General features: G+C 47.9%; 1 protein-coding gene across 1 annotated transcript; it reads right to left on the reverse strand.

The window, feature by feature from the left end:
• Positions 1-25,458, reverse strand: TRPV5 (transient receptor potential cation channel subfamily V member 5). Its single transcript, XM_011230960.3, is given in 16 exon segments — positions 1-304; positions 993-1,099; positions 4,278-4,546; positions 6,526-6,592; positions 6,791-6,956; positions 7,207-7,283; positions 7,382-7,468; positions 19,083-19,295; positions 20,924-21,070; positions 21,464-21,639; positions 21,786-21,884; positions 22,160-22,245; positions 22,247-22,295; positions 22,763-22,885; positions 23,001-23,098; positions 25,331-25,458. Coding segments are annotated over 16 exon segments (2,196 nt in total).
• Positions 25,459-26,498: the final 1,040 nt, after the last annotated feature.

Below are 26,498 nucleotides of genomic sequence, written 5' to 3' on the forward strand. Positions count from 1 at the left end.
TCATAAATGATAGATGTTGTCCTCTCCATCCCCCTCGCCAAGGTCCAGCCCAAGATTCACATGTCCCAGGGTGTTGCGACGAAGGATCTCCCAGCCCCGGTGGCTGCTGCTGTGAGATGTGGTCCGGGACAGGGAGGGGGTGGGGGGGGCCAGAGAGGCTCTGGCTATGGTCCCACTTTCAATGGCAGAAACAGAGGGCTGTTTCTCAGAAAGCTGCTCTTGTCCATCCTCCTTGTCTGAGCCCTTGAAAGCTTCCACATAGCGAAGTACTCGCAAAGGATTTTGATCGTGGTGGTTCTCGACTCTGAGGAGGGCAAAGGGGAAGGGATTCAGTTTAGGTGAAGAGAAAAGGACTGTGATGAGAAGGAGAGGTGGAAAGAACACATGGAGGAAGCAGGACCAAGAGGACAAGGAAGGAAGGGACCAGAGTCCCAGGATCAAATGAAGGGAAGTGCAGTAGAATGCAGGGTAAAGTGGGATAGAGACCAAAGAGGTAAGCAGTCAGGTTTTGGAGAGTAGTGAGGTGTGTGTGTGTGTGTGTGTGTGTGTGTGTGTGTGTTTAATAGTGAACACGGAAGAGAAAACAGAGAGGGGAGAGCCATGGTCAGGAGCTGAAGGTAGAGTATGGAGAATGTTAGCTTCAAGGCAAGAATTTACTAGACATGGGGGTCAGGTAGGAACAAGACTAGAACAACCTGGGTAGCCCATGCCCACGTCTAAGCATGGACACATACACAGCCTCACACACGTTACTGCCCTGATGTACTCACAGCCTGGCATCAGCTATTAGCGGTCTTGTCATCCTCCTCATCAGCTCCACCCACTTCCTCTAAACAGGCTAATGCGGTCTCACTTTATAGAGGGATGATGTCTCCCACTGGTCCGACTGGGGATATCAGGAATGAAAAGATGTGTACTAAATGTGGAACTGGTTACACTACTCCCATGGCCTCACACTTGTTGGCACGTTACATATATACACTGTCACTCACCGCAGGAACCAGCGGTCCCCCAGCCCGTACTGGCACCCGCAGATCCCAGAGCGAGGCCACAGGAAGCGAGGCAGCTTCCTCTCCAGCATCACCGTGGTGGCCACCACCTGGGAGGAGAGAGAGGTAGAGGAAACTCAGAGTCATGAGGTTTCAGGGGACACTTGAGGCCACTGTCATAGGGACCAAAGAAGAACCTGTCGGATGAGGATCCCAGAGCTTGGGGAGATGACAGTCATTTAGCCATGCCCTCACCTGTGCCAGGCATCATGCTACCTGCTTTACTCATCATTCATCATAAAAGGAGAGAGAGAGTATTTTATGAGTGTTTTCAATAAAACTGTGACCCCTACATTACTATTCACATTCATAGAAAATGAGCCACTCCAAACTAATTTCATTTGCTTTTTCATAGAAAAGCCATAGACTAGCTATCTTGATTTAAATGAAATGATTAAATAGAATCTCTATGATGGTGGAGATGAAGCGACGCTGCTAGTGTTCAGGGAATTTGCAGCAAATTAAATACCCATATCCTACAAAGAAAGAGAGTGGGTTAATGACTTGGGTAAACTTGGCAGGGAAAATTCTAGTGGCACGTCACATGTTCTGTCCTTTGACCAGCCCTCATTAATTACTTAGATGAAACATAGAAGACAAGCTTATCAAATAAGCCTGTGACATAAAACTGGGAGGGTTATGTAATATGTGAGGTGACAGAAGCAATATAAAAATGGTATCACCAGACTGGAATGCTGGTCAAAAACCAATAACGTGACATTTAAGAGAACCAAATGTAAGGTCCTACACATTTATGTTTAAGACTGTGCAAGTACAGGAAAACAGCAAAGGGGCCCCACTAATTAAGTTGCATAACAAAGATGCAGGGGGTTCTAGTTGATCATGACCTTGGTAAGGGCAAATTGTACATTTGCTAAAAGACCTGGCTCAATTTGAGGTGGCATTTATACTATAGTGTCCAAAGCAAGGAAAGGCATGACACTTCTTTATACTGCATTCCTCCAATCTTATCAGGACCACTCTAGTTTTACAATGACCATGATCTTGGTTAGTTGAAGGCACCAGCAATCCTTAAAATAGCCCAATTTCCCATGTCATGTTCTTCCACTCAATTTTCTTAGTTGCACCAAGTTCCCTCCAACCTCAGGACTTTTAATCATTTGTTCCCTTTCTCTACAGAGCTCTTCTCTTTCTTTATCTTGAAAAGGACATTTATGGGGTGGCTGGGTGGCTCAGTCATTAAGCGTCTGCCTTCGGCTCAGGGAGTGATCCCAGGGTCCTGGGATCAAGCCCCACATCAGGCTCCTCCGGTGGAAGCCTGCTTCTTCCTCTCCCACTCCCCTGCCTGTGTTCCCTCCCTCGCTGGCTGTCTCTCTCTCTAATAAATAAATAAAATCTTAAAAAAAAAAAAGAAAAAGAAAAGGACATTTATGTGTCCTGTTGTGCCATAAGTCACCACCCCCCCCACCTTGTTCTGGTAACAGAACCTCTTTAGCTTACAGCATTGTCCCTTCACCACTCTGTCCATCAGTTAGGGTAGACTGGACTATACACAGGCCTGGCCAATTAGTCTATTCTCCCCTAAACTCCACCACCACCATCCCCACTCTCCATTCCTTGGCCTTAACTTCAAATTCAGGGATGCACTTATGGCTCAAACCTGTTACAGTGAGATGGAACTTAGACTGGGTTTTCAGGGGAAAGATGTTCTTTGAGGGATTACATATTGCACAGCATCAGGAAACACACAGAATACTAGAGGAAAGGGGCTCTTGGAATTGCTCAATGCAGTACATCTGCTCATTCCTTTGGGAGTTTGGAGCTTCTAGAAGACATGGGAAAGAGTGACTTAGGAGAGTCTGGATAGGAAAGCAGAACAGGGAAACTAATGTCATGTGGGAAATGGAGATACAGGCTCTGGCCAGATATGCCTAGAGCTAGTTTAGTTCTTTAAACTTTCCACTTATGAGGACCAACACATCCTCCTCCCAATGCCTTTTTTTTAAAAGTCTATTCGAGTTTGGTTTTCTGTCCCTGTAGCCAAGAGTCCTGATTGATACAACCCTTATCCTTCATCTCTTTCTTTCATTCTTCTTAACTGGCCAATTCTTACTCCACCAGGAAAGCATTTCCTAAACTTCCCCATCAGACTGCTCTGTAGCATCCTGTTCTTAGCATCTTCCACTTCTCCATGACGCTTTTACTACTGTAACTGTACAGGCTTCCGGGAAGTCCATTGTTAATGGCGGTCTTCTGAACCAGACTGTAGGCTCCATGAAGACACAGATGGCATCTATTGTGTTCATGATGGTGTCCCCAGCTCCTAGACATTTCCCAACACATAACAGCCTCTAAGTAATTATTATTAAGTGAATGGAAAGTCTGAGGGCATAAATGATGGCTGTATCCAAATGTCTGAATGGTGTTCATACAGAAGAGTGTGTTCTGTGTTATGTGAGAAGAAAAGGCTGGGCCCAAAGAATGGAATTGTAGAAAGAGAGGTTTCAGCTCAATGCAACATGGACATTTCTAGTAACAAAAACTTTTGAAATATGACAAAGCTCTCCTCCTCCCAACCACTATCCAAATCCCTGAGATAAAAAGGTCCTAATCAGCATTAAAAAAGATATTAAGTGACCCTTTGACCGATGAATAATTAATCTCTAGGTAGGAGCTCAACTAGAAGACCACTACAGTTACTTCCAACTCTAAAATTGTATCATCCTCAGTGATATAAAGAAAAAATCATAGAGAAACAGGGAGAAGCAAATAGAAGATAAGGTGAACATTAAAAACTAGAATATATAGGGGCATCTGGCTGGCTCAGTCAGTAAAGCATGCAACGCCAACTCTTAATCTTAGGATTGTGAGTTTAAGCCCCATGTTAGGTGTAGAGATTAAAAAAATCTTTAAGAAATAATTAAATTTAAAAAAAAATAAGAACTAGAATACATAAGAATAAGACAGTTTCTAGTTCTCACTGGACCCAAGGTTGACTATTAGATCGACTTTTCTCCTGTGATCAATACCTCAGCTCGTGGGTATTGAACCTACCCCTATCATACCATTTTTCACTCCTTCTGTTTCTTCCTCTGTCCGAATACCTTTGTTGAGGTGACAACCCCACTGGATTATTCTGTGATTCCCCTAAGAGTCATCTACCATAACATATTCCACTTTGCTTTTTCTGTCCATACTCTTCCCCTTAGTAAGACTAATACTAATAAACTCACCTGCGCGAACCCTCCCAGCCACCAGGGGGCTCACCTGCGCCCTCCAGAGCTCGTCCCGCTCGTGGGCCACCCGCCAGTGAGTGTCGCCCATCATGGCGATGAATAGGTTGAGCATGAGCAGCGTGGCGATTATGGTGAAGGCAAAGTAGACAATGCCAAACATGAAGGGCAAGTTCACTTCGTAGTTGGCAGGCCCATCAATGACGGTGAGGAACAGCTCGAAGGTGCTGAACAGTGCCATGGGATAGTCATAGAATTGCCCTAGATTGGCTGGGTCCTCTGTCTGGAAAATGACATAGAACGCTGCTCCGCCCAGGAAGTGGGCATGGAGATGGGGAAACAGGGAGTTATCACAATAAGTATGGGCCTAGTCATATCTCCACATACTTACACACTTGCAGACACACAGATATGCCCATAAATGTACATATGTGACTGTGTACATGTAAGTCACATTCTACATGGGGACCTGGCTAACCCTGAGATGTCAAATGACCCAGTTCATCAGTCTGGAAAATGGTAATACTCAGCCATTTAACAAAATGTGTGTATAAAGTATGTATGTGTATTATAAATATTATAAATATATATATTTATAATGTTTTTATAAATAAATATATTTTTATAAATATATATATATTCACATATAAGATGTGAAAAGCAGTTAGGTGACTTATTACACACTTATTACACACACACAAAATAAGTCACCTAACTGCTTTTCACATCTTAGAAAATAGAATATATAAAAGATGATTTGTTACAAGAATGCATGGAATCTCCAACAATTTCAAAGAACCGACATATGAAATGACAAAAAGAAAATCACCTTAAAAAAAAAAATCTCAGTGACCTCTAGATAATCATCCATCACTCTGAGATTCCTTGGGTGAACTTGGACCCTCATGGAGAAGGTTTCCCAGCTCAGTGTCTAGCCTGCTGGATAATACTGCACATCCTGGAACTTTAGTACAGCATTAGAACCTTTGAAACACTCCTGCCCATATGGAGAACTGAAATATAAAAGTGATCTCAAGAATGGAAATAGGGTCTATGACAAAGAATCAAAAAGCAAGTGCAGCAATCAAGAAGAGATAAGGTTTAGAAGATTCTGGGTATAGGACATCGACAGAAAGCTGCTCTGTCATCATGACCTCATTTTGTAACTGGCAAGTCATGATACTATATACTATATAACATATATATACTATATGCAACATACGCATACTATGTAACTATATATATATGTTGGGAGTGGTAATTTACGTGTACAGATGGGGTAGAGAGTGGGGAGAAAGAATGCATAAGAAATACTCCAAATAGGCAGACTACCACAGTTTTACCCATTCATAACTCAGATCTTGGGGCATTTTTTTTTTCAGTCTACTGTTTGGTGGGAATCCCTGTTAAATGGGAATTCTTATGACAAGAACAGTGTCCTTTGTACTAAAATCCATGGTCTTTTAGAGCTGGGGGGAGGGGTCTTTAAATACTGCCTAGGACATCCCCTTGTCTTAGGGATGTTTAGTTGCAGACATTAAAGACTGGATTTGAGTTGCCAATCTTACTCCTCTTCCATCCTCTTAGCACCTTTCCCTAAGAACTTTCTCTTACTTGTTCACTGCCCTCACCCTCCCTCGGGCTCTGGCTGTTATTTTCTGACTATCCTCCTCTCTCTACCCTGAGAGTCCCCCTCTCCCCCAGCCCCAGCGGCTTGGGCTGAGACTGAGTCGCCGCTCCCTCTTTCCTCAATCTCTCTTTACAGCTCTTTTTCTTCTGTTTTCCTCTCTCATTCTCAAACTTTCTAGAATCTTTTTCGGTACCTCCTCTTTGAATTCTTTCTTTTTCTCCCAACTTCGATCACACATAGGAAAAAAAAAGTATGTTCTGTGTTATTGAATTCTCTATACTGCTTCTTCTGAAGTGTAAACACAGAAGAGTTAAATATTGCACTGTCTCTGTTTGCCCACAAAGTTTTCTGAGATCTGCAACTGGCCAGTCTTTCCTGTTTAATGGCCCTCTCTCTCCAAAGCCTTTCTTCTATCTCTTCTTTAATGATCTTGCAGAGCGGTTAGTCAACACGAATGTTATTGGCCCATAAAGTCAGAGCACATGGTCTCACTTCTAAGCCAACCTGAGTGACCCATATCCCGGGGATATGCTTTTTGACTCAATTTCTACTGGGGAGGTGGGGGAGCAAAACAGAGAACTGAGAAAGAGTGAGCCAACTTTCTGAAGAACTGGACCCCATTACCTAGTAGAAGAGGGGACAGTGCTCTTACCGGAGGCAAATCCCAGAATAACCACAGCCATTAACCAGCAGAAACGCATGAGGTCTCCAAAAATCATCTACAGGAAAGAGAAGGGGAGGGAGGGTGGAGTGACCCTTCTCCACCTGCCTCTCTGCAGCCATCCTGCTAGACTGGAGGCCCCCTAGCTCCACCAGATTCACTCACAGCAGTGTTTTCCTGTTTGCTCTGACTTCCTCCCTCTGTCTGGAAAGGTCCTACAGCTGAAGCCAGAGGAAGCTTTGGGGAAAGCACTGACCTTCTGGATCATGATGCTGAAGGGACCAAGCATCTGGAATCCTCGAGCAAAGTACATAACACTGCACCAGCCCAGCACCAGGGCAATGGACATGGGCACCATCTCCCCGTTCATGTTGGAGAGCCGCATCACCATGGTCACCAGCACCATGCAGGCATAGATGATGCTTGGCAGAGGGGGGAGGAAGAGAACAAGGAGTGAGAGAGGAAATATTCTTGTCCCCTCTAGCATGGTGAAGACTTGGGTAGTACCCCCTCAGGCTTAGTCCTTACACCCAAAACACACACATATGAGCCCACCGGAGGGAAATCCCTGGAGGTGAGAGTCAACTGAGGTCTAGGTCCCGGAGAGTAAATGGGAGACCTGGAACAATTCTGGCAAGGGAAGGCAGGGGACTGAAAGGAAGGGACACTCACATGATGACATGGAATGGTCCCCCGAGGACAGTCTGTCCAAAATATCGAGAAGCACCAACCCTAAAGATGTCTGGGATCTAGGAAGGCACCAGTAAAACAAAAAGACAATGTGGACTGCAGTTCAGTCTGGGACCCCGGGTGGATGGCCTCAGCTTGGACCCTGAGGGTACCTCACCTCTAGGAGCAGGATGATCACAGCCCCCGCGATGGTCACCAATTCCCCCACCAGACGGATTTTATCCTGCTGAGTCACATAGGCCTCCTGTGGGGGTAAGTTCAGGGTAAGTACTTTTTGATGGATTAGGAGTCAAATCCTTTTTGGACAAGTGGTCTAAAGCAACTGAAGTCCATCTCAGATAAAGAAAAGCTCCCATTACCACCATCACACCTCCCACCCCCCACCACTGTATTTGTTATTGTGGCTAACTGTGTTTTCAGGGCATTAGTCTAGGTATCCAAGGCTTAAAATACGTTGTACATGCTAATAATGTGAGCCACCCCCTAGCGAATCACTATAATATATATGGTGAGCAGAAGTTTATGATATGTGTTCCAAGGGGTTGAGATCACATTTCAGAGTATCGAGTTAAGAAGGCTAAACCAACAGGAAGGGTTATCAGCGGTTTGGGATGGTTTCAACTATGCTGAAAGTCCAGCTTTTCCAATCTCATTGTGATCCTTGGAAGATAGACTAGACTATAAACATATCACAGAATTCAGATTCCAGAATGGACCCAGAACCAACTAGTTTTAGCAAAACCTTGAATAAACCACTTAATCTCTCTGAGTCTGAGGTTTCTCATCTGTAAAATGGAGACTATAATGCTTTACCTTCCAGTGTTATTGTGGAGATCACATTTGATGATGTATCTGGATGTAGTTTATAAACCAGAAAGCACTATAGATATGTTCATTGTAGTTTTATTATGATTTGGCAACATAGAAAAGGTCAGAAAACAAGGCTAGAGACACTGTATGGATTTTAGTTGTGGAAGAGTCCCAAAACTTAACTTTAGTTAAGGAAGGTCCCTGCCTTATCCTGAGCAGTGGGTATAAAAGATATAGCCCTAAGGTCACGATAAAAAGAAGACCATCCTCCTTATGTGCATGTGATTTCACAGTGAAAGTCTTACAACTTAACACAGATGCAGTGATAGAATTCAACAATAATGATCCTTAACTTTTTTGAAGTGATGAGTCCATTGGAGAGTATCATTAAGACTGTGGACCCCCTTGCCAGAAAAATGTCTTCATATATTTGTAATCCCCACAGGAAATTGTATACATAATTTCAACACATTCAAGTATGCTTTAGACTCTGAGGAGCTCTCTTCTCTAAGGTCACTTCTCTGAGTGGTGCACCCAAGAAAGGAGTTGAGAGTCCCAGCGCCAGTGGGAAAGGTGATGATCTAAGCTAGGAAGGGTGTGATCCCTCATTAGGCATGAGGAATGCTAATCATCTCTGCTCTGCTGGTAAACTGGAACCTCTAAGCATCCTTCAACAGGGTACTTTGAGAATGTTCTCCCTGGTCCAGTGAGAGACATAGCTTTGAAATAGGAAGAGATGCTATGTGGTAGGAGGGGATCAATGATATAAAGAAGGCATCCACCAGGAGCCCCATTATTTCTCAGAAAGTGACAGCTCAGAAGCACCCAAGGATATGAGGCTTTATGGAAGAGTAGGACCAGACTACCAACAGAGGGTGGAAACGTTTCAGGTAAATCCTATGGGACTAGGAGAGATCATAAAAAGAGCTGGTGTCTGTGTTCCTGGGAAACAATGTGATCTAACCACCTGCAGCTAGATTTCAGTGACTTTGTTATTGTTGTTTGTTGTTTAAGGAATTGATATTCTTTTGACAAACTGGTCAATTTTATTTATCATCTAAGGGACAATTTGCCTTTTGCCTTGCTTCCAAGGAGGCTCAGAGACTGTTTGTTTTGTTTTGTTTTTGTTTTTTATACTCAGCTCTAACTGAATCCCCCGCCTCTGTCCTGAAATTCAATTCATAGGCCTTGTTCTTTTTCTTTATCTTAATGTTCCTGTAGCATCTCTCTTTAATTGTAAAACATTCCAACTCCTTTTGAGAATCAGGTAGTGAATAGTTGGATAAATAATAAGTACATTAACTATAGAAATAAAATAACTGCATCTGTGCCAAATATGTGTCTGTACAAAAATTTTGAATTCTTTTCAGAAGTTTTTATCTTTGTTAAATATGTCTGGAAATCTGCTCGTTCTTGGCTTAACTAAGTAAAGGAAATGCAGACGTTGGCCCTGAGCGTTGTGGGGGATCATAGCACCCCTAGAGGACGGTGGGAGAGTGGCATCGGCTATTCCCTCAGGAGCTCAAAAGGTGAGACACCAACCAGTGACACTCTTCTTCTGGGGCTTCCCCCCCAACTTCCACCCCTCTGCTTGTTTAACAGATTCCTCTACGAGTAGGGGTTCTGGGGCGCCTGAGTGTTTCAGATGGCTAAGAGACAGACTCTTGGTTTCAGCTCAGGTCATGATCACAGGGTGATCAAGCCCCACTACGGGGGGTCTGTGCTCAGTGGGGAGTCTGCTTGAGATTCTCTCTTTCCCTCTCCTCTCTCCCCCACAACAACCCTGCCTTCTCTCTCTCTCAAATAAAACAAGAACAAAAACAAACCAAGTACGAGGTCTGCACAAGCTCAACACTGAGTAACAGGTGTCCCAAGCTTTGTCACAGCTCCACCTGGGATCTGACTGCCCTAAAGTAGCTGCCGCCACAACTCTGTCCTTAAAAGTCCTCTCCCCTAAACCAGGCCGCACAGTGCCACAGTGTCCTGAAGGCTCCCTTCCTCGCTGCTATCCAAGATCACCACACAAGACCCTCATATAGGGCTTTTATTTGTCTTTAATTGCTCTCTCTAGAGAGGAAAAGGTAATATATACGTGTGAAAGTTGCAATAAGAATAATGGCAATTCATACAACTCAATAGCAAAAAATAACAATCTAATTAAAAACTGGTCAGAGGAACTTGAATAAATATTTTTTCAAAAAAGACATATAAAGGTGCTCGACATCACCAATCACTAGGGAAATGCTGATCAAAACCAAAATGATATTTCACATCACACCTGATAGAATATCATCCAAAAAACCCAAACAAACCAGGGAATAACAATATTGGTGAAGATGTGGAGAAAGGGAACTCTGATGCACTGTAGGAATGCAAACTGGTGCAGCCACTATGGAAAACAGTATGGAGGTGCTTCACAAAGTTAAAAATATAACCGCTATATGATCCAGCAATCCCACTTCTGGGCATATACCCAGAAGAAATAAAAACAGGATCTTGAAGACATATCTGCACTCCCATATTTATTGTAGCACTATTCATAATAGCCAAGGTATGGAAGCAACCTAAGTGTCCATCAATTGATGAATGGATAAAGAAAATATTATACACACACACACACACACACACATACAATAAAATATCATTCAGCCACAAGAAAAGAAGGAAAGGCTGCCATTTGTGACAACATGGATGGACCTTTAGGGCATTACGTTAAGAAAAATAAGCCCAACAGAGAAAGACAAATACTGCACATGGTGTCACTTATATGTGGAATCTAAAAAAAAAAAAAAAAAAGTAAAAATCCTAGAAACAGAATAGAAAAGTGGTCACCAGGAACTGTGGAGTGGAAGAAATAGGGAGAAGTTGGTAAAAAGGTATAAACTTTAAAGCTCTAAGAGGAATAAGATCTTAAGGACCTAATGCACAGCATGACTATAGTTGATTACTACACTGTATTATATAACTGCAATTTGCTAAGAGCGGGGTGCCTGGGTGGCCCAGTCAGTTAAGTGTCCGACTTCTGGTTTCGGCTCAGGTCATGCTCTCAGGGCCATGAGGTCAAGCCCTGGATGGGGCTCTGCCTTCAGTGGGGAGTCTGCATGAGATTCTCTCTCCCTCTGCCCCTCCTGCTTGTGATCTTTCTCTCTATATAATAAATAAATAAATCTTAAAAAAAAAAAGAATTTTGCTGAGAGTAGAATTTAACTGCTCTCACCAAAAACTAACGTAGAAGGTAAATATGCGAGGAGATGAATGTGTTAATGAACTAGATGGTGGGAGCACTTTCACGCTGTATACAAACTCCAAATCACTGCAATGTACATGTTAGGTATCTTGCAATTTTCTTTATCAATTATACCTCAATAAAGATGAAAGATTAATGGAACTACTGGGCTTTTAAAACACTTTCTTTTTCTTTTGGTTTTAAGGGGAATTCTAGTGCTTCGCACCAATGTATATAAGGTTGGCTCTCAGTTTGGAATAGATAACTCTTTTCAAAGTTGAGATTTTCACGTTTTAAAAAAGGACAGGAGCATTGAATTTTGGTGAACGACGTATTGATGTCTATTGAACGGATAATAAGAATTCCCCCTTCATTAACCACCTCTGTGAATTAAACCCTAAACTCAAGCTGGGAATGAGCTTTCCTTTGAATTTCTGAGAATTTTATTCCCTGGAGATTGTATTCAAGATTTTCTGTCTATATTGAGAGCCTGATCCACAGCTTTCAGGATTTTTGGTCTTTATGAAAGGCTTTTGGGCTCAAGGTTGTGCTTGGCAAAGTAAAGTGGAAGACACACTCATTCTTGAGGTCCTGTTCATTCAGTCTCCCAGTTCTCTCTCAAATGCTACCCTTTCCTTCAATTCACAGCAATACTCCCTTAATGCCAACCTGTGGCATCTGTCATCTAGTTTACCATGAAGCCATTGCCCTCATTTGGCTCACTCCCTGCCATGCTTCTGGACTGGTCTTTCTAAAATGCAAATGTCATCACATGGCATCTCTGCTCTATACCTTTCCTGGTTCCCTTAAGTCTTCAGAATAGAAGTGAAAGGGAGAGAGGCACCGGGGTGGCTCAGTCAGTGAAGTATCGACTCTTGGTTTTGGCTCAGGTCTTGATCTCAGGGTTATGAGCTCAAGCCCTGCCTTGGGCTCTGCACTCAGTAGGGAGTCTGCGGGAGATTCTCTCTCTCCCTCTGCCCCTCCCCTTGCTTGTTTGCTCTCTCTCTCTCTGATAAGTAAATAAGTAAATAAATAAATAAAATCTTTAAAAAAAGAAATGAAGGGAAGATGGGAATGGAGGGTGCTGCCTAAGCCTTTATCATAGCAGAAATTCCGTTGATAATGTCTAAATTTAATTAATGATTAAAGATAGAAGCGTATTATTCAGCAGTGTGGCGATAACAACAGGAATGAAAAACTTAAAGAGGTCAAACCTGGTTGCCTCCATGGAATAGGACGTGTGTCAGGAGGGGCCGGCCCCCACACTGCTTCTCTTCATTATACCTGCCCTCTAAGTTTTAAATCATGTGCCTGTATTCTTTTAATTAGAAGTGCCACTGGGAGATGAGAATTAAACAAAATAAGACCCGGACTACTAGACGTGATGTACAGAGCCCTTGCTGGTCTGGCTCCTCCTCCGTGTCCTCACGTTCCGTGTGATGCTCCGGCCACATTGAACTATTGGGGTTCTTGGGCGTTAAGCTAGGCCTTTGTGTGGACTATGCCCTTTTCTTAAACTGCCCTCCTCCATCATAGTTCCTGGCCCACTTTAGCCTTAATAGTCAGGTCATGGCATTCCTCCTGGGGCTCCTCTCCTGCCCCTCCACCCCAGCTCAGGGGTTCTCCCATAGGCACCTGGAACCACTCTGCTTACTGACCTCACCCAGCACACTATAATCGTCAGGGTGCTACATGCCTCACCAGTCATCTCAGAGCTCCTTGAGACCAGGGGCACCTCACTGCTTTTTATTCACAATGCATGGCGCAGTGCAGTGGATGCTCCATTGTTTCGAAAGAAGGAAGGAGGGAAAGGAGGGGGGGAAGCAGGCAGGTTCAAGCTGAGCATGCTCTGAGAGTTGCAGAAGGGAGATAACGAGGGAATCAGGAAGCAGGACTGGGGAAACCCATCTGGAGGCGAATGGGGAAAAGGTCACCAAGATTCGGGCTTTTCCAGGATTTTGAGATTTGTAACTTAAGGTCACCTAAGAGGGCCTGGCTAATAATGCACTGAGAAAATACTCTACCCCACTCCTCTAAAAATAAATGTCTTTCATTAATGACTGGAATTCTTTATATCTTCATAAGCCTTGGAATTTCAGTTGTCAACAGCCAAATCCCCTGAGGAGGCTGACCATTCATACTTCATGGAAGTGAGCCTAATGACCTTGCTCTCATTTACCAGCTGGCTGAGCTCATTGCCTTGAAGGAAATGCCCAGAGGGAGTGGGCAGAGCAGAATCAGAGTCACCTGCACCACCTCGGAGACCGGAGACCGGCAGGGAGCGTGGGCAACCCAGAGGAAGTGGGAAGACGGCCGAAACAGCGCTCAAATTCCAGTCCTAAACCTTCTTTTCCTCCCCAAGACCCCAGCTTGCAAAGGAACGAAGTTCCCAGAAAGAGTCCTGCTGGCTCGTAATGAGGGGTTACTCTGATCCTCTAGCACGTGCAGGGGGTCCTAACCAAGGCTGCCCCTCACACGCGGTGTCCCTCATCCCGACCGCGAGAGATGAGGGACAGCTGGACAAACTGGGGCATGTGGCAGGCCCCGGGGGCCCCTCAAAGCCCAGAGACATGAGTTTCTCATGCAATGAGGCCACTAAGAAAGAAGACTGGGACCGAGCACATGACTCTGGAGAAAGAAATGGCCTAGCTTGAGATAATGCTAAGTGAAATAAGTCAAGCAGAGAAAGACAATTATCATATGATTTCTCCCATCTATGGAACATAAGGAACTAGGAAGATCGGTAGGGGAAGAAAGGGATAAAGAAAGGGGGGGTAATCAGAAGGGGGAATGAAACATGAGAGACTATGGACTCTGAGAAACAAACTGAGGGCTTCAGAGGGGAGGGGGGTGGGGGAATGGGATAGACCGGTGATGGGTAGTAAGGAGGGCACGTATTGCATGGTGCACTGGGTGTTATACGCAAGTAATGAATCATCGAACTACATCGGAAACTGGGGATGTACTGTGTGGTGACTAACATAATATAATAAAAAATCATTAAAAAAAAAAAAAAAGAAATGGCCTAGCTTGGTAGGTACAGGTGAAGTTCGGCAGTGAAGCAGACCAGAACCCCGATCCCAGGGCTGCCCTTACCCACTGAGTGCCTTTGCCAAAGTACTTAACCTCTCCTGGCCTCAGATTCATCGTCTTTAAAACGGTGATACTTTCCCTTAATAATTAGGGTATCTATGTGGACTAAAGGATATAAGGCTTTGTCATCCAAAGTGCGGTCCACAGAATCACAACATCATCATCCCCCCACTGCTGGTTAGAAATCTCGGGTCCCACTGGAGCTTTAATTGTCAGAATCTGATTTTAACCAGCTCCCCCAAGCACTGATAAATGCGTGTAACTTGCACAAGGTAAGCACTCAGCACATGTTATTTTTACCTACCAGCCTCCCTACTTCCATTCATCTCTTTTGCTCTTTAATTTGCTGTGCTTGTCCCACAATAAGGTGCTTAGGATCCCTGAACAGCATTGTGTAGAGCCGGATATTGACTGGGTTTTCAAGTAGCTGTGGTGCTCTGGGTTGTTCAGAGCTTGTGAGGAATAATGATGTGTAGACAAATCAATCCCACTGACCATGACAGGTGGAGGACATTTTTTTTTTTTGCACAAAGCAAATATTTAATAAATGATTCCTGAATTATTCAATTTGTTTGCTGCTTTCTTAGTTATTCTTAAGACAGTGTTCTTTCTATTGCTTTTTAAAATTTTAATTCCACTCTAGTTAATATACGGTGTTAAGTTAGTTTCAGAAGTACAATACAGTGATTCAACAATCCCATACATCACCGGGGGCTCATTGAGATAAGTAAGCATACTCTTTCTCCCCTTCACCTATTTCACCCATCCCCCCTGATAACTATCTGTTTGTTAAAAGAGTGGGGTTTTTTTGTTTGTTTGTCTCTTTTCTTTCCTTTGTTTGTTTTCTTTCTTAAATTCCACATGTGAGTGAAATCCTATGGCATTTGTCTTTCTCTGACTGACTTATTTCACTCAGCATTATGCTCTCTAGCTCTATCCATGTCCTTGCAAATGGCAAGATTTCATTCTTTTAAATGAATGCAAACCTATGAGTCATTCCTGCAGCAGTGTGCTCCCTCCCCCCTGCACCTAATCCATTGTGCTGTAGTGATGCCACCCTGGCCCCCAGCATGTCCCTAGGCCAACCCACCATTATCTCTTGCTTGCTGAACCATAACAACCTCTTAACTGGTCTCTCCACATCCACACTGGTGTCCTCAAATCTGTTCTCCACCTTATAAACAGAGACAGGTTTCTAAATCAAAGTTCTTGTTAAGTCCCTCCCCTATTTAAAATCCTTCTGAGCTTCCCATTGACTTTGGCACAGAAAGTAAAATCTTCAAGATGGCCTGCAAGGCCCTTCATGATTTGAGCAGGGTCAGCCTGGGCAACCTCATCTGGCAGCTCCTGCCCCACCCAGCTCCTGGGCTCTAGCTCTTCTTTCTGTCCTCGGATGTTGGCAAAGTTCTTCCTGCGGCAGGGTTTTTTTGGGTGCATGCTTACTGCCTAGGACTAACTCTCCAGCTTTAACTGATGTGCAGCTCTCGGCTTACAGATATTCCTCAGGAAAGGCGCCTCTGGCTTTTCAGCATGCCTAGGCCCCTGTTATAAGCTTTCCTAGCAGCCTGTCCTTCTTGTCATATGAAACCATAATCTGAATTGTAACAATCACAGGTTGTGATGAAACATCTATTCATTTACTTAAGGTAAACCAGTCTGTAGACCCGAAAGGGCAGAGATCATGGGTGTTTTGCTCAGATCGTGTTGAATTCCTAATGCCTACAACAATGTCCAGGCTCCATAGGCTCTCTATGGTTATTTGCTTAATGAACAAATTAGTGACATGTTCTTGGGAAAAGGGCAGGAGAGAGATCGAGGAAATCTTCAGGAGACAAAGAGGAATTTCAATGAGAGAGCAATGCCCTCTTGCTGGATCAGAGGGATTGACTTAAGACTGGAAAGTTACAGATGAATAGGTATCAGAAACGGAAGCCAGTAGTTCTCAGCCCTGGGTGAATATTAGGATCACTCAAAGAGTTCTTAAAAATACCATTGACAGGGGGCCTCAGCTCCAAACATTCTAACTTATTAGAAACCAGTATTGTTACCAGTTTCCCATCTTGGTTAAAAGCCACTGATCTAGTAAGAGGTAGGATCTGTGAAAGGTCAAACAACTATTTGATTTCAGAGTTAGGACTAAAACCCAAGCCACCTGACTCCACAGTGACGCTTTCCACTCACCTGGAAACCCAAGAGAACTGGCATCACTGTGCATGTCGCCCTGCCTAAACCAAGTAGACATTGAATGGAGGTAGGAAATCAACTGAACTAATAGAGTTCTCAGGAAACTCTGGAAAAGCACAACTTTTATGGCTGAACAATGAGGCATCTTAGAGTGCAGTAACCCCCAAAGAGACCTCTAAAACTGGACAGAGACACTCTCACTCCATCCTCATTTCTGTCTGCTTTTGTGTTGTTAGCACTGCTGCATGGAAACAGATGAGTTTTTCCTTTCCTTTCAACTGTCCTGAGAAGGTGACACTGGGCTGCTCTCACGGAGCCCGGTGACTTCTCTGGATCCCATGAGATCTGCAGAGGAAATCCTTCAGTGGCTGGAAGCCCTGTGCGCCCAGATTTATTGGTATAATTGGATAGTAAAGTATTCATTTGTGTAAGATAAAGCTCCGTGGGCTAACCAATGTGTCAACAATTATATTAATCAAATCAAGACACTAATGGTGCAATTTTCATTTTTCTAAGACTCCCAAGTAATAGAAAATAGAAAAAAAAAAGAGAGAGAGAGAGAATTTCCTATTATTTAACAAGCCTGGTACATCATGAAAGCAGGATCTTTCAGATCATGGTCATAAGTTTAGGAGCCCCTGATATTATCCAGATGGGCTTAGTACTGAGTAAGAGGACACAGATATTCCAGAAACTCAGGACACAGCTCAAGGAGGAATGTGAAACAATAGGGACCTTCCATTGGTAGTCTTTGCTACCTGAACCCCTTACAAAAGCATTCTTAATCTCTGAGCCCCTTTCTCCCACCAAGAAAAGAACATTTGAAAGTTAACAGTCTTCTATTTGGCCTAAAGGATCTATTATCTAGGTGGAAGACAAAAGAGTAAAGATGGTAAAGGTTGGGGAAGAAAGAAGAGGAAAGAAAAAAGAGGGAAGGGGAGGTGCTCTCAGCTATAATTATGCTCCCCCTAGTCCTGCGGTAAGGGGGAGGGGATCTTCTAAATAGAGACTATCTGGGTCAAAGGAACAGGTTAGTCCTGTGCCAGAGAGAAAGGGAGCACATGGAGGGGAGTCTCTGAGTAAAAAATTGTTCAGCATCACCCAACTCTCAGGTCAGAATGCTATCTACAGTCTAAATCCAGAAAATCCCCAGGTAAACTGGAGCCAAAGGAGGACTGGGAAAACAACACATCTGAAAAATAAGGCCTGGAATGTTGAAAAAGCCCAGCTCCCCTCAACTCGTACATGTGCATGCATTTTCCCCATTTCTAGTCCTCCCCCACCCCACTGGGCCATCTCCTCAACGTCCTTATTTCTCCCTGTGTGGGTTCCATGCCTGGGCCAAGCTTCATGCCCAGTTTGAGACGTGTGGGACACAACCTCCCCCAGCGCACTGGTGCCCACTCTAACAAGGCAGCCCCAGCACACTCAGGATTGTCCTCTCCAGGTAGCAAACCCGACTCTGTCAGAGACTGGCTCTGGATCCACGAGCACACCGAATGTATAGCGAGAGGCAGTTACAGAAGCAAGAGAGATGGACCTACTCTGGGGTTCAGTGACGCTCTCTGTTGCTTCTCTGTGCCTTCCACTAACTTGACTCAGGGTTTTTCCTCCTTGACTAGGCAAGCAGCTTATGTTCTCTTTCTGACCCAAACGATCCCTCTTCCTAGCCTAGGCTGCGCCACACCTGCGGCTGGCCCATCCTGCGTGCAACATCAGTCTCCAGTGACTTAGCTCTTACTTGCCTGGCAAAGTTCTTCTTCCTCTGTCTTTTGCTTTCTGCCCACATACGTGCACACACTTTTGGCTATTTCGGGTCACCGGGACAAGAATTTTGGTTACCCGTGAACAGTAAACCAACCCAATGCGGCCGTACTCGTTGACTGTCTATGAGCGGAAGTACTCACAAGGGTCTACTCATTCTGTCGCCCACAGAGGACAGTTTGCTCCCTTCAGCAGCAGACTCTCAGAGCCCCTCTCCACCTCTGCTGAGCCACCCTCTCCACCCGGGTCTCTGAAGGACACTACAGATTGGCAAGCCCACAGGATTCAAAGGAACCTCAAAAATTATTTACTTCCACCAGTTACTTAATCTGGGCATCCTTCTTCAGCGGATCCGACAGGTGGCCTGACAGCAGACACGTTACTGCCAATGCCCTCATACTGAGAGAAGAGAGCACAGGCGGGGAGGGAGGTCTGTGTTGCCCTCACAGACCAGAAATGGACTCGGAAATGGACTCGGAGCGCAATGTTCCTCCCTTTGGCACAATAGGTTTTGTAAATTATGAGGAAGTTGACAAATGCATGATGTTTGTAATAACAAGTGTTCTTTCAGGGTGAGAAAAACCACAGCTCCTTGGACAAGTGCACTTTTACTCATTAGGTCACCTTGCTCGGTCTCCTGTCTCATGCCTAATTGGCGTCTGGGTGCTCCGGAGACTGCAGCGGCGGGAGCCTAGCGCGTCTTTCCCAGGTCGTGTCCCCGCTCTCCAGCACCAGCGTCCCCTGCCACCACTCCCTTCCACCCCCTCCCGCGAAGCGTCACCTGTAGCAGTTTCTGTTGGAGGACGGTGTTATCCCGGGGGTCTGTGCGGTTGCCCGTGCGGAGCTTGAGGGGGCGGTAGACGCAGCAGGCCGTGAAGCAGATCACGTAGAGCGCGTACACGGCGCCCAGAACGTAGAAGTACCGCTGCCCGTATTTCTTCCACTTGAAGCTCACCAGCTGCTTCACTGGGGTCTGCTCCAGGATCTGGCGAGCCTGCCACGGAAGGAGAGCACAGGTGGGGGTGACCAGCATGGGGAGGAGTGCAGGACTTCCCACCGGGTCTCGGAGGGCAGCGCACTAGCAGCGCCATCGTCTTTCATTCGGTTAGACAGCCGCTTCAGTTACAACTGGTGAATCTCCACCCTACGCTGAGCCCCGTGCGGGTGCTGCAGGGGGACTTTCACAGAAACACAGGGCCCTGGAGCACCGATGAAGTTTTGAGGGATGAACAGCGGTTAGTGGAGCGAAAGGGGGGAGCTAGAGAAGATCTTTCCATGAAGTACCGGCAGTGGCCAAGGCAGGCAGGTGAGAGAGGTCATCCACAAAGGCAAACGGGGTGTGTCTGGGGACATGAGAGGACCCGTGGGGAGTGGTGGGCAGGAGTTACAAGGGGTGACGTAAATCAGAGGCAGACCATCGCGCACTGTGAATGCCACAGTCAGGAGTTTGAAGGAGCTTTCCGAATGCAATGGGGAGCATTGGGGGGTTCAAGCAAGAAAGCAGGCACATTTGTTCTGGACGTGTCATGGACCGGAGAGGAGCAAGAGGCACAGGGGTTTGGATGTGGCAATAATCTAGGCCCCCAGGATGGGCTGGGGCCCTGATGTAAGTACATGGTGGAAGGTTAAGCACAAACGAGAGAGGGGGACAGAAGGGGTGAGGCATCTGAGAAAGGAAGAAAAGTCGAATTCAAAGCATAGCTGGAGGAATTAACCATCAGTTGAAAGAACATCTTTCCCGCTGAACCCAGAGGGATGGAGAGGCAGTGGGCAGTTTCTGAGGTGTTTGATAGGTCAGAGCAGGAAGTGGAAGGAGCTCCAGGCAGGGAGCCTCTGTTTTTGCCATAATGTGGGAGTCTGGGCTTCTGATAGAGCTAAGGGGGAGAGCTAGAAGGGAGGTAAGAGGGGCTTGGAATTGTGAGGGAAGGGAAAAGAAGTTGATCTCAAGGCAAGAATAAAACCTGTCAGAGAACACTGAGAGCCCGCTGAAATGGGATACCCAGGATTTGTGCTGGCACAATTCATGCAGAGGGATTGGGGTTCTCTTTTTTTTTAATTTTTATTTATTTATTTGACAGAGAGAGAGAGAAAACACAAGTAGGGGGAGCGGCAGGCAGAGGGAGAGGGAAAAACAGATTCCCCACTGAGCAGGGAGCCCTATAAGTTACTTGACCTCCATTTTGCTGCCACTGTGCATGATCCAGGCCCCTCTGATGGCATGCATTGTATCCACTGCAGTTACCAAGGACAGGGACCTGAATTTGAGGAAGTGGACTGATAGGAACTGTGATTTATTTCTGTAGTCTCAGTTCCTTGTATAGCAGCTGGGACTCAGAAGGTGCTCAATGAGGAATGAATGAATGAATGAATGAATGATAGGAAGCAACTTCCATTTGGAGAGGTTCTCAGCTAAAACGTTAGTTTGACAAAGGTAAGCAGAGGAGCTGGAGATGGGCAGAGGGAAAATGCAGTCAGACTGGACTTTTCTCCCAAAGGCCCCATAGTTCTGTTCTCATCCCCAACTATTAGAAGGCAGGGAAGTGTCTGGAGCCCAGGACTGAAGCAAATGGACAGACTTTGCTCAGATGCTTGACAGCCCCTGGTCCACTGCGGCATCTGTACCTCTCGCTTCTTGGAGGAAACCACAAGCTCGAGAAAGGACACATCCTCCCCCCAGGAGTCGATCTCCGTGAGGTCATAGAGGGTGGAGGTCAGCGGCCCGTACGTCCACTGGATGTGCTTCCGTTTCTGCATCAGGTGCTGGAACATCTGCCGAGGACACAGCGGTGAGGCTGAGGGTCCGTGGGAGAAGCGGGCCACGGGCACCACGCCACCCAGCAGGGCTGCTGCCCGCTCCCCGGCCCTGAAGGGCACTCAGCCATCCCCACGCCTCTGTTGCGTGAACCTCCTTTTGTTTCTGCTTCTCTCTCTTTCCCACAAACTCTCTAAAGATAGAAAGAAGAGGACAGGCCAAGGGAACAGCACTTCGGGTCACCGGAGCAGATATTCTAGAGTGCCGTTCTCCAGGCTCCGGATCAGGGAGGCCTGAGGCTGAGCGTTGAGCGATGGGTACGGAGTAAGGGACTGCCACCCGGCCCGCCGGGGAGCTGGGGAAGCAGGGTCTTTAGAAGGAGGCCAGAGGGCCAGGGGAGCGCCCCTCACCACAGTGTTGCCCTCCACTCCGGCCAGCTTGAAGGGGGTGAGACCCTGGTGGTTGGGCACGAGGTCCAGGGGCTGCAGGTGGTCCCCGCGCCCATCGTAGGACAGCAGCAGGTTGTACATCTGGCAGGCGAAGGTCTTGTTGGGCTGGAGGATGAGGACGTGCAGCACGGTGTTCCCTGCGGGGGGACACGGCTGTCCCATGGCCATTGCACCGAAGGCCCTGCTCTTCCCCTGCCCACCCTGGGGCGGGCCTCAGGGCTGTCCGGGCCCCTGCCCTCATGGCCCCCAGTGTCCCCGCTCCCCTCCTGAGCCCAGCTCTTACCCAGGGAGTCCTGGGCCCGGATGTCAGCTCCATGCTCAATGAGCAGCCTCACGATCTCCTCGCTGCCCACGCAGGCAGCGAAAGACAAAGGGTGCTCCCCTGTGGACGCAGAGGGCTCCGTGGCATGAGTGCCCGATGGGACGGGCTGTGTCCCGGAGTGACTGCCTCCTTTCCCCCACATCTCAGCTCCGGGCTTGCTGACGCTTGTCAGCAGAATCAGAGGCAGGGATGGAGCAAGGGCCATGGGGCTTAAGCCCTCTAAGGCCTGACCCCTCCAGCCTTCCCGGGGCTGGAGTCCTCCTCAGCTCCCCCCTCCCTCTGCTCTTGCCCACCTCCCCACGCCCCCTTCCTCCCAGCCCTGGCCCTGCTCCCACCAAAGTAGATGAGGTTGCGGGGGCTGCGGCGGAAAGCTGTGCCCGTAGCTCTTGCAGAGACGCTGGCCCCGTGGGCGAGCAGGGCTCACCAAGTTCACGTTCTGGTTCACGATGGCTATGTGCAGTGCAGTCTGACCTGGCCCAGAGAGAGCTCTCAGTCATGGGGTCTGTCCCCAGTTCTCTTGGGGACACAACATCCCCCTGGCATACAGAATGTCCCTGACAGGTCCTGGCATAGATTTTTGCCCTTGGCTCAGCACGATGGCCTGGTACTTTGGGCGATTAGTCCCGTAGGCTGTCCCCTCACTGTCCCCACCTCTTGACTATTGTGGGTAGGGTGTACTTGTGATCTAATGTTGCTATGAGAAAAAGAAACAGAGTATTGTCCTTCATGGAACATGAGAGGAGTAGAAAGGAAATATGGGACAGCTAAAGAAAGTCACAGATGCTAAAGGCCAAGGCCGGGACCTCTGCATTCCTTCCAACTCAAGGGCAACCTTCCTGAACCCTCTGTCACCCCTTCCCAGCAGAGGCCCATGTGAAGAGGTGACATCAGCCCCTTCCATACTGTCTCCACCTTGAATTACTGTGCAGGCTCCTCACCTACAAATGGCTCGCACAAGGTGGGCTCCTTGACCAGCTCCGGGGCAGCCTCTATCAGCACCATGGCGGCTTCGAGATTGTCATAGAGTGCCGCTATATGCAGCGCTGTCTCCCCCAAGGCTCCTGGAGTGGAGTAGGACAGGGGCTCCAGCTGGCGGTACTCTCCAGCACCCCCTGCTCAACTCCTCAGCGTCTGGGGGCCAGGCCCCCCTCCCATCACACCCCAGCTGCACCCCACCTCTCTGCCGGAAGTCACAGCTTCGGTCCAGCAGAAGCTTCTTGAGGACACACAGGTCATTCTCCTTGGCTGCCTGGAGCAGTGGAGAGTCTTGGATCCTGGGAGAAGATGAACATGAGTCCGGTGGAGGCAGAATCACAGAGAGGCCAATGGCAGAGAGAGGATCAGAAACGTTCTCTATGTGGAACAGTCACGAGTCACACAAGATGCTCAGTGACACGATGGAAAGAGTTGTTTGCTAGACTTTAGCTGAGGGTCAGACTGAGATGAGAGCCAGTCGCAGAGCTCTCCCCCGCCCATGGTTGCATCATCGTCAGTTTTTCCCCAGTTGGGGGCCGGAGGGGTTGTGTGGCTCAAGGCTTAAGTGGGTGGGAGACTCGGGGCGGGGGGTGGTGAGGAAGGCCTGGGCTGCTGAGCAGGTGGCCCTGGTGACACTGACAGGAGGCCATCAGGCCTGGCCTGGCTGAATCCATCTAAGCTGAGTAAATGTTTTCACCCCTGCTCCCAGGCCTGCTGAACCGGCTTTCCTTGGGCAAGGGGAACTTTGAAAGACCAGAGGGGCAGGGAAGCAGAGATGGGCCAGTTGTTGGGACTTGGGAGATTTACAAGCTGTCAAAATTCCAAATACCCCTCCGGGCTGTTCAGATACATATCCCCACTGTCGGGGGGAGGGAGAGTTCTGGAGTGGGGTACAGACGATCTAGTCCGTCTGTGTTTTACCCTGTTCCTGACTGAGAAGGAGCACAGCCTCAGGCTTCTCTGAGAACAGTGCGACTGGGAGCAGGAGAAGCCCTGTGGACATAGCCAACCTGAGGCACCTCTCGTCAGTTAATCTTTGTTTCTCTGCTGCCTGCTGCCTCGATGAACCAAACAAGATAAAGCTGAAGCCCATCCTGCTGGGCAAACAAGTACGGGCTCCCAGGGAGAACACAAGGCAGGTGAGGGTCAAGAGGGAGAGATGAAAGGCAGACAGACTGACCAGCGCTTCCCATGATGTCCCCAAGCCCCCAGGTCCTCTTTTCCAATTGCCCTGTGAGCCAGGGGGAAGAACTTTTTTATTTAAAGAAGAAGCTTTTTATCTTAAGATGGAGCTCGAGTCTGTCTGTTAGAAAAGGACTCTCAGGAGGGGCCAGCAGAGTAAGGGCCAGCCCCTCCCCATCTCACCTAGTGGGAGTCTGCCTAGCTCAGGGCAACCAGGGCTAGGGTCCCGGAGTTCACCTCCTCTTCTGGGGGCACCGCACACAGCCTTAGCAGCTAGGCCTCTAGCCCCACCTCCCTCTGCAGAGGGGAGGTCCAGGACCCAGCTCTCTCTCCAAGATGGCCCTACTCTCACCCAGAAGTTTGGAGGGAGGTGGGGAGGCCAAAGGATCCCTCACAGGGCCTGGGGTGGGGGGTTGGTGAGCAGGGAGCCTTTCCCAAATGAGGGCTTAGACTGTACCCAGGGCCAGCCGCACAATTTGTGAGGCCCAGAGCAAAAGGAAAATGTAGGACTCCTTGTTCAAAAATGAAGCGTTTTGAGTTGACAACAGCAGCTCATTAAACCAAGGGATCCTATGCCACTGTCGCATGAAGCCAGCCCGGGCTGGACCCCAGACTTGCTATTGTCTGCTCACCGAATCCCTAGGCAACTGTCTAATGGGCGACAAGTTCCCCAAATCCTCCAAGGCAGAGGCCCACCTGCAGGATGGGTCCCTGCCCTGGCCACTTCTTCATGAAATGATCTGTCTCCAGGTGTCAGCCCCACCTGACCTGAAGGCATCCCAGGGGCAGGCACGGGCCTCGTTCAGTCTCTGTGTCCTCGGAATATGGTATGGCCGGGACCGTAAACTGAGAGGTAGATAAGCTGAGTTTCCCTTATCAGCTGGTCGGCTCCAGATGTAATACAAAACAGAGCTCTCCTCCCCTTTGGCACACAGTAACTTTCATTCATACTAATGGGAATCCCTTACTCTTTCTCCACGCAACAAGTCTTCAAAAACTTGCAGGGTCTCATGCCTTCCCCCAGTAACTTGTTCCCCATCAGCCTGCACCTGCCTCTCTCCAGGGTCAGCTGCCCTCTGTCTTGTCCCTTTCTACCCCTGCCCCCCTCCGCCACCAGGCAGCCTGGTTAGAGCTGTGGTGTCATTTTGTCCCTGGCTTTGAGTCTACATCGAGTCTCCTCCTGCCCTGCCCATGAAAGGACGCAGCCGGGGTTTGTCACAAGCCGGCTGGGTACAGCCCAGTGCCTGGCATGGAATGCTGGCTTGCTCCAGGAGGGAGAGACAGCCGAGTGGATCAGAGGGCTTGGAGGCCAGTGTGGGGTGGGATGCAGCATGACTGGGGCAGCCTACCTCTTCTGTTGCAGCATGTGGGCCTCGTCCACATGCTGATCCCAGTCCTGCCCTCTGACCAGCCAGGAGGCCAGAAGTTTCTGGAGTTGGACCCAGGGTCCCTCTGCCTTAGATGGAGGAGCCCCCATATCTTCTCCGTACAGCACTGGCGGGTTAGGGAATGTGGTAAAAGGAGCCGGTCCGGGACTCCTCAACTGAGGAGGAGGCGGAGCCTGTTTGGGGTTGGGACCGAGAGTGTATCTCCTGTGTGACTTGTGCATGCAGCGTGTAGCGTGTGTGTGTGTACGCATGCGCACGCCCGCATGTACTGAGGGGACTGGGGGCCCTGCCAGGAGAAAGCAGATTTACCTGGAGGAGGAGCTCTTTCTAGAGAGCCCCTGGGGCACAGAACCTTCCCTAGAGCTGGGAGGGGAGAGGGGAGGGAGCTTCGTTCCTGGCAGTGGGCTGGGGCTGCAGCTGAGACAGGGGAAGGTGAGGGAGGGTGAGGCAGTGGAAAATAGAGGGGGAGCAAGGATGGAGCCCAGAAGGTGGGCCCCACAAGCAAGGTGAGCCCTTACTGGGATATAGGACAGTAGAAAAGTGAAGCCTCCCAGCTCAGCAATCAGGCAGGTCCTGGTTTGAATTCTGGCTCTTGGCCATTACAGATCAGTTAGGTGAGCTTTCTGGGCCTCAGTTTTCCAATCTGTAGAATCGGGCCAATAATTGTATGGTTTCCTGGAAGTGTCCCTAAAGCATGATCGAAAGAGCCCAGGGACTGTTGGTTCTCCTTCCACAGATAGGCTACAAGCCCCGAGGGGCTCCTTCTTTGTGTTGTGGTTGTCTCTGTCCTTAACCCTACAGCTAGCCTCCCGGAGGCTTCCAGGCCGCCCTCTTCTGTCTTCCCTCCCAGCTTTGTGGATCCCCAATCAGGGGAGACTCCAAAGGTGGAACCATAGGAGCTGAGCCAAGGTGGTGGAGGGAAAAATCTCTCCATCTCTCCAGGAACGAGTAGGCAGGAGGTTTGAGGACAGACGATCTCGTGTTGTTTTCTGATAGGATGGGTTCTATTTCTCTTCTGATTAGGAGGCCGAGGAGGTACATGGGAAAAGGTCGGGGGTTCTCTTTGTATTCTAATGAGGAGACAGAGCACAGAGAGGGCGGGTGACGGTGCACAGCTAGCAGCAAAACT

Source organism: Ailuropoda melanoleuca, chromosome 1 (genome assembly GCF_002007445.2).
Source record: "Ailuropoda melanoleuca isolate Jingjing chromosome 1, ASM200744v2, whole genome shotgun sequence".
In the NCBI taxonomy this organism is placed as follows: domain Eukaryota; kingdom Metazoa; phylum Chordata; class Mammalia; order Carnivora; family Ursidae; genus Ailuropoda; species Ailuropoda melanoleuca.